This window comes from Arachis ipaensis, chromosome B07 (assembly GCF_000816755.2).
Source record: "Arachis ipaensis cultivar K30076 chromosome B07, Araip1.1, whole genome shotgun sequence".
NCBI lineage: Eukaryota > Viridiplantae > Streptophyta > Magnoliopsida > Fabales > Fabaceae > Arachis > Arachis ipaensis.
Genome location: NC_029791.2, coordinates 5,067,793 through 5,076,351, shown reverse-complemented (window position 1 = coordinate 5,076,351; position 8,559 = coordinate 5,067,793). Strand labels below are relative to the sequence as shown.

The 8,559-nt window shown below is 35.7% G+C and overlaps 1 protein-coding gene across 1 annotated transcript; it reads right to left on the bottom strand.

Annotated features, from left to right (window-relative positions):
* LOC107609143 (cyclin-dependent kinase C-2) lies at positions 108 to 4,625 on the bottom strand. The gene is made up of 12 exons (XM_016310989.2): positions 4,312 to 4,625; positions 3,609 to 3,690; positions 3,346 to 3,436; positions 3,240 to 3,269; positions 2,948 to 3,057; positions 2,794 to 2,866; positions 2,593 to 2,713; positions 2,371 to 2,488; positions 2,072 to 2,211; positions 1,919 to 1,976; positions 1,249 to 1,319; positions 108 to 1,052 (listed from the first exon to the last, which is right to left on the bottom strand). The coding sequence occupies exons 1-12, from the start codon at positions 4,419 to 4,421 to the stop codon at positions 506 to 508; spliced, it is 1,551 nt and encodes a 516-aa protein (XP_016166475.1). The 5' UTR covers positions 4,422 to 4,625; the 3' UTR covers positions 108 to 505.

Sequence of the window (8,559 nt, the reverse complement as noted above, 5' to 3'; positions counted from 1 at the left end):
TCCCCCCCAACAAAAAAAATGAAAAACAAAGAACACATTATATTGAACATACTAGTTGATTTCTTGATTTACACATTCCCTAAATAGGAAAAAAAAAAAAAACAAAATTTGTTACAAGGTTGTATCCCAGGAAGAATATTATAGTAAGTGGAATCTCTTATACATGTTGAGTTATGCTACTTATTCATACCTATAGCTTGGTGAATGAATCTATGGCATGCAATGAACAAACATCAAAAGCCATGTCTTTGTTTCTCATGGTCCCTAAAGACACAGCACCAAAAACATTATATTAGGTGCATGACATAGGCTTTCAGTCACTTAAGGTAATAAGAACATTATATCTCAATAATCTATAATCCAGAGACCAACCATGTCTTTTTTCTCAACAACTTGATCCATTGATTTGTTTGATCTTTCTATAACTCGCTTCTTAATCAAACATATCAGACCAATGTCAAATCAGAACATAATAGAGACCATTCAAAGAAAATCTTTTTTTTTTTCATTGCTGCCATCCGTATTGTTGATTGCGGTTTCCACCCATCATGTTTGAGCCACGACCAGTGCCAGACCCACCATATGGACCCCCTTGCTGGGGATAAGTTGGGGCTCCGACTCCATAGCCACTACCACCTCCTCCGCGAGGACCACCACCAGGCATGCCGCTGGAACCATAAGGTGCCCCTCGCCCTTGAGGAGGATAAGGCCCGCTGCCATAGCCACCCCCTCCTTGACCTCCCCGATTAGGGTGATTGTATCCTCCACCAGGGTTCCCGCTTGGTGGATATCTTCCTGGCCCACCAGATGGACCTCGAGGCTTCCCATAATGGTGACTAGGTCCCGCAGCAACTTGGGGTTGAGAACCATGTAAATTTTGGTTAGGTCCTGATCGCATTTGTGCATGTTGCCCCGGCTGTTGAATGGGGGGAAGACGAGTATGCTGCTGAGGATGCTGCATTTTCTGGCGCTTAGCCATTTCTTCATTTTGCCGTTGTTGCTGACGCTTTTTCTTTGTCTGAAACTCATGTGATGATTCATACTTGGGTAAACTGAGGAAAACATAACAGATGTGGAAACATTAAGTATACTGGCCAGAAAAAAAAAACACAACAAGAACAACAAAAGTCAAAAAGGGAGGGATCAATGGGACACGCATGTAATCTTATATCGATTTCAAGATCATGTACTTTCCAGGAAATGTAATATTTTCAGAAAAACAAAAGGAAAAACTAAAGTTTAAGATACCTCTTGGGGTCACATGGCAATGGATCAGTCCAGAAATACTCAGCATCAAGAGCATCCTTCGCAGTAATTCTCTATAAACAAGAAAAATTGACCAGTAAATATTAGCATGCAGATTCTTATGGGAATTAGGAACTAGTCATACAAAAGCACAACTAGCGCTGAAAGATAAATTGTCATGTTATTAACAGATATCTTTTTTAACATACAAATCCATATCTGAAAAAATATTTACGGTGCGTTTGGTATGTGTTTTCATTTTCAGTATTTTCTATTTTTTAGATTTTGTGAAAAGAAAGAGTAAAAACAGTGAAAACAATAAAATTCTGTTTTCTGTTTTCGCCTCCTATTTTCACTTTTTCCTTCACAAAATCCAGAAAACAGAAAACACTAAAAATGAAAACATAAACCAAACGCACCCTTACTTTTCAAAACTCAATTCACTTCAACATTATATCATCTATTCTTTTTTATCACTAGCTTAGCTTTGAGATTTGTAAATATGTAAGGTACATAAAAATTTAAAACAAAAATAGTAGACCGAATTAAATTTGTCAAATTAAATGATATTAAATGATGTAAGGCAACCGGAATGACACGTAAATGGAGCACATAAAGTAGCAATTCAAGTTAACTCTACAACAAATAAATCAGATCCCTGAATGTCAAATACCTGAGCTGGATCAAGTGTCAGCATCCTCTCCAACAATTCCAGAGCATGACGATCAAAACTAGAATTCACAATACGAAGAGAAGAGTTAATTAAAAAAATATAAAACAATAAAGGCGTATATACTCATCAGTGAAACTCATGTTATCTACTTACTGTCTGAAAACTTCCCTCAGACGTCTTTTCATTGGCCTTGTTGGTTTAAATTGATTATACCAAGGAGTCTTGGAAACCCCAGGCCAGTTCACCTCATCCGGTGCTCCACACAGCTCAAATATTTTATTTAGTTGTTCAGGCTGCAATAATTACAAAGGAAACATACATTACATCTAAGCTATACAAAGAAATTGTTGCCATGAAGATATACAAGATCATATATTCCCTATAACAATTTAACATTAGTGATCCAATGCACCTCTAATCCACTCATATATCATACACAGAATATCACTAACCTCATCTTTTCCAGGAAAGATAGGCTTCCCATGAAGAAGTTCAGCGAAAATGCACCCAACAGACCACATATCTACAGCTGGCCCATACTTTGTTGTCCCTAGCAGCAACTCAGGGGGTCTAAATTTACAATGACAAAATCCATATATGCACCGGTCAATCTCAAGAGTCCAACCCCCTCTTCCCCACTGAACTCTCATGAAAACACAGGTCACAACATTTACCTGTACCATAATGTAATGACACGGTTTGTAAGATTTGCATTGTGATCATTAGAAAATGACCGTGCCAGTCCGAAATCTGCAAGCTTCAGATTTCCTTCATTGTCTATAAGGAGATTTGAGCCTGCAACAGAACATAATACATCAAATGGGATTTGACATATTCAACTAGATCTAAAGACGAAACTTTGGCCACACACACACCTTTAATATCTCGATGAAGTACTTGATTTACATGACAATAATGAAGCCCCGTCAACAGCTGTCTCATGTAACACTTCAGAAGGAAAAAGTAACTCAGGAAACATGAAATAAACAATTTTAACAGTATAAAGTAACACTCGTATTAACGCAATACCTTAATTTGGGGAACTGTGAATCTCATCCCAGGACGGTCAGCAAGACCAGTCAAATCATGGTCCATGTATTCGAAGACCATATAGATGCCCCCTTTATATTTGTTACCGTCTGTAGCCCCCAAAAGGCCAAAACAAATATGAATAGCAGATGAATTAATTTAGTACATAGATAAACTAAGGATATCCAAAAGAAGTTGATAAATATATTCTTACAAACAAAACTTATGCGCAACTTTATGGTTGTAAATAAAGAAATTGGCTAATAACACGACATGAGAGTGAATAACTTGCCTGGCCTCCCTTGTTCATCTTTCTCAGGGCCTGAAAGAAGAAACAGACAATGTTAGATCTAAACAAAACAATCTTTACTCAAGTGAATAGTTCTTTAAAACAGCACCTGGAGAAGTGACAATTTCTTTTAGCTTGATCACATTTTCATGGTGTAGTTTCTTAAGAATTTTGATTTCTCGTATAGCAGTTATAGGAAACTGCCATGGCAAAATTTACAATACAAGTCAGATATAAATATATATTACAGAATTGCATGTATAAGTTTGTTAGAGAAGATACAAAGCTAGTAAGTCACAAGTGAAAGGAAGTACCAATATAGAATGTTATGCACCTATAACATAATAAACAACAAATTATATATAGAAATACCCCTTCTCTCTCATTGTCCATTCGAATTTTCTTCAGAGCAACAATTTCACCAGTTTTGATCTCTTTAGCCATGTAAACTTGACTGCAAGTATAATATATGGAAGCAAAGATCAATTACCTTATGATAATATTAGCAATGGATTTTATGGTAAGTTAACAGAGTAAATAATCTTCATCTGAAAGTAGAAATTTTACACATTTCAACTATATCGATAACGAATTTCGGAAAGGGAAAAGAAAAAGAGCCTTTCATACAAATCATGATTTAAAAACTTTAAAACTTACAAACATCAATCAAACCAATTACAATTATGCTTATACAAAATGCCTAACAACAATTAGTGAAAAATTACAACTAAGCTTTAGTACTACACATTAACATTCCAATAATGGTAACACACATGAATAATCAGCATACTAGCACACAAACACTACAAGCACTTGAAGAATTATGGCTCCGGCAGCTCAATCTCGTGAAAAATATCATCGCCCTCTCGATAGAGAAAAGTGCCACGATTCTCCAGCGAAGCATCAGCGACCCAAAACTCGAGTTCTTGGTAAAGTGGTGCAAGTAATTACCACTGAATCCACAAATTTCATACACACTCCAAAAAAAGGGAATTTTTATTCTTTTTTTGAAAAAAAAACAAAGAAAAAAGATTCTGATAGCTGAAAGGTTAAAAGGAATGAAAGTGAAACAAACCCGTATGTGCCCTCGCCAATTTGCTCTAACTTCTCGAAGCAATCGACACTTCTGGATCCCCAAGAAGGGGATTCGTTCACGTTCAGTTGCCCTGGGGCTGCAATCGACATTGTTCCCACCTGAGGAAAAAAAACCCTAATCCTTCCGAAGAACTAAAATTCCTCAATCCAATTTTTAGGGTTCTCTGTAGGGATTTTTTTTTTCTTGTTGACGTCTTCACTTGGAAAAATTTTCAGAGATAAAAAGCAAAAACAACAGAGAGCATAAAGGCGTGCTTTACTATTTCATTTCTTACTCTATTTTCTCTTTTCGGTTTTCTGTCTGAATTATAATTCTTGCGGTGTTTTTTTTTTTTTTCTCTTTTCATTCTTTTTAAACTTTGGACTCGTTAGGCCCAAATTAATTGGGTCTAATTGTAGGGATGTTCAGGCCGGGTGAAATCGAATTTGTCATAAACTAGACCCGGTTCTAAATATATACCGGATTTATTTTTTATACTCTAACCCAGTTCTAAATTCGATGAAATCTAAACATTTCGGGTTACAACTATATCGGGTCTAAACCGGGTCTTTAAAGCTTTAACAATAATTTATAAATAAACTTCACTTATTTGTAAAGAAGAAACTTGTCAACGAAAAGTTGATATTCATATTTGAACTTGAATTTGTCTATAAATTTTAATTTGATGCTTTTTTGATCTATTTTCTAATTCAACAAATGTGATTAAAAATAAAACAATAAGCTTATAATTAATATAACGTAATATTAAAATTAATTTAAAACATAAATATCTTTTTTAGTTTCCTTATGGTGCACATGGGCCAGGTGAAGCCGGGTTCAACTTGACCTGGACTTCACCCAAAATAATGATCGGATCTATTTTTGAGACCCTTATTCAACTCTAAATTCGATGAAATCACACCAAATTAACTCCTAAAAATATTCGGGGACAGGCCGATCATGTGCACCTCTAGTCTTTTTTTTTTTTTTTTTGTCAAGTGGATTGGACAGCCCCCAATCCTAGGCATTAACCCCATGTTTCACACACCCACACAACACACTCACACACACTACATGGGTACTATGGGTTCTTGCAACATCCAGCCTCAGCTGGGATTTGAACCCGGATGCAGCTTGATGAGAGGCGTAGAAATCCTCCATCTGTGCCAAGCCTCAGCTGCCACCTCTAGTCTAAATGTAATGTCAGCTCATGGTTGAGAAGAGTTTCTAAAGCCCATTTGCGAAAGATTTTTAGTCTGAATTTAGAACATCATTGTTTGAGAAATGTACGAGGGTAAGGCCCAAAATAAAAGACCAAAAAAAGGAAAAACAAAATATGTAAAATAAAAAGGTCCGCATGTGTTTTTTTTTTTTTTCTCATGAGTTTGCATATGTTTTCCATGTTTCAGATTTGCTATTTAGATAGCTCTAACTAAACTACGAAATCCCTGACAAAAGAAAAAACTAGAAAATGAACCCATGTCCAAAATTAAACCTACAAAATGAACCAATAGAAGGCAAGGGTGGAGAGAAGGAGGAGAACGTTGGAGGAGTGGATAGGAACTGGGTTATGGAAGGTAAAGTAGAAAACAAATTCATGGTCGAGGAGGCGGGCCTTATCAAGCCTCACCCTCAGCTATGAGCATCATTAGTTGGAACTGGTGAGGGGTGGCAGCCCCATGACAGTTTCAAAACTTTTATATTTGTGTAAATAGATAAAATTCGCTATTGTATTTCTCATGGAGACAAGAGGTAAGGATAGTAGTATAAGTAAAATTAAGAGAAGGCTTCATTTTGATAAATATTTTTATGTAGAACTCTGGAGTATGTTTGGAGATCTATGTTTGCTATGAAATGAAAATATTAATATTGATGTTTACTCTTACTCTAATTATTATATTAAAGCTTACATTAAAGATAGAAAAGGAAATGATTGAAAAATCATTTTCATGTACGGTAACCCAAAACCAGGCAAGAGGAGGGAGGAATGGGGGGAGCTCACAACAAGCAATCTTAACAAGAATGAACCTAAACTCTTCATGGGAGATTTCAATGTTGTTTTAGCTCTAGAGGAGAAGGAAGGCATGCATGAGCAGCCGAGAAAACAGATTGTGGATTTCAAAAAATTTTATGGATTTTAATGCTCTCATGAACATGAATCTAAAAGGAGGAAAATTCACTTGGTTTAGTAATCCTCGAAATAGGTTAATAATTAAGAAAAGAATAGATAGGGCTTTGTTAACTGGAAATGGAGGCACAAGTTTCCAAATGCAAGTTTGATAGCTATGCCAGCAGTGAGTTCAGACCATACGCTCATTGTTTTGAGGTTACAGCCTAAGTATAAGGTGGATAGGTCGTTCAAATTTGAAGCATTTTGGAACAACCATAAAAACTGTGAGGAGATTATTAAGATGAGTTGAAAAAAAGAAGAGCATAATAATAACGAATAGGATAGGTTGCTGAAGAAGATGAGAAACTGCAAGAAAAATTTAAGGAATTGGAGTAGGAACACTTTTGCTAGAGCTGATATAGAGATTAAAAAGTTGAAGGTTGAGCTACAGAAGCTTCAAGAGGCAGAATTAAATGAAGAACAGCAAGCACGGAGGTGTCAAATCAAGGAAAGGATAAGCCAGTTATAAAGGCAAGAAGAGAAATACTGGGGAATGAGATCCAAGCTAAAGTGGCTAAAGTGAGGAGACAAAAATTCCATATTCTTTTATGCGATAACGATTCAAAGGAGAAATAAAAATAAAGTGAAAAGATTAAAAGATAAGGAGGGCCAATGGGTTTCACGAGATGATAGAATCTTGAAGATAGTGGAGGAGCACTTTACAAAGTTGTTTACATCCTCAGCCAAATATGATTTCAGAGATTGTATAAATAGGATTCCAAAAAGAGTTACTCAAGAAATGAACGAACAACTCATGGAGGAAATTTCAGAAAAGGAGATTGAGGAAGCTGTTTTTAGCTTGGGCAGCCTCAAAGCCCCTGGACCAAATGGATTAAATGGACTTTTTTATCAGAGTCACTGGAACACAATAAAAAATAAAGTTTGTGCTGTGATTATAAGCTTTTTTTATGAAGGTATTATGCCAGAAGAGGTAAGTGAAATTATTGTTGTTCTTGTTCCAAAAGTGAAACAACCAAAAAATCTTAATCAATTTAGGCCTATTAGTTACTGTAATTATATATATACAAAATTATAAGGTTCATGGATAAGGTTATTTTGCCAATCCAGAGTGGGTGTAGGTTGATTCAGGATAATATTATCATAGTTCAAGAGATTTTTCATAGTATTAATAAAAAAAAGTAGGAATAGATTGGAAAGTCTAGCTATTAAGATAGATATGAATAAGGCTTATGATAGATTAGAGTAAATTTTTTTGGAGTCTACATTGACAGCTTTTGGTTTTGACCAGAGGTGGGTTTTCTTAATAATGAAGTGTGTTAGAAGTGCTACGTATAAGGTTAGAATGAATGGGAGGCTCACTAGTAAAATTATACCTGAAAGAGGGCTGAGACAGGGCGATCCTATATCCCCATATCTTTTTATAATTGTGGATGAAGTGTTCACTATTCTCATGGAGGAAGCAAGAGAAAGAAAGGAAATTTCAGGGTTCAAAATCGCACCAACAGCCCCTCCAATTACTCATCTTCTGTTTGCGGATGATTGTATTATTTTTATAGAAGCAAAAGAGGAGAAAATTTACAATCTCATTTTGATTCTTAATAAGTATACAGAGGCATCAGGTCAAATGATCAATCTAGATAAATCGGAGATTATTTTTGGTAGTCAAATACCCATACAAACCAGAGTTAACATAGAGAAAATCCTAGGAATGAAGTATTGGGATAATTCAGGAATGTATTTAGGGCTGCCAGGGATTTGGGACAGGTGAAAAATTAAAGCTCTAAATTGGATAGAGGAGAAGGTGATGAAAAAAGTCGAAGGATGGAAAGAAAAGCTCCTAAACCAAGCCTGAAGTCCTTATTAAAGCTGTTATACAAGCTATTCCTAGCTACGGTATGACAGTTATTGAATTTCTAAAAGTATTCCGTCAGAGATTAAACGCTATGATTGCAAGATTTTAGTGGGCCAATTCTGAAAAAAAAGAGGTATACACTGAAAAAGTTGGGACAAGATTTGTGCAAGTAAAAGAAATGGAGGGCTAGGCTTCAAGGATCTTCATGGCCAAAATTTAGCTTTTTTAGCAAAACAAGCTTGGAGAATCATAGAAAATTCTAATT

What these genes read in the sequence shown, in the direction of transcription:
- LOC107609143 (XM_016310989.2), bottom strand. Translation starts at nt 4,421, where the DNA reads ATGTCGATTGCAGCCCCAGGGCAACTGAACGTGAACGAATCCCCTTCT. An exon ending in TGGACAATGAGAGAGAAGGG is followed by an intron (nt 3,437 to 3,608) that starts GTATTTCTATAT and finishes TTGCCATGGCAG; the next exon opens with TTTCCTATAACTGCTATACG. An exon ending in AGATGAACAAGGGAGGCCAG is followed by an intron (nt 3,058 to 3,239) that starts GCAAGTTATTCA and finishes TGGGGGCTACAG; the next exon opens with ACGGTAACAAATATAAAGGG.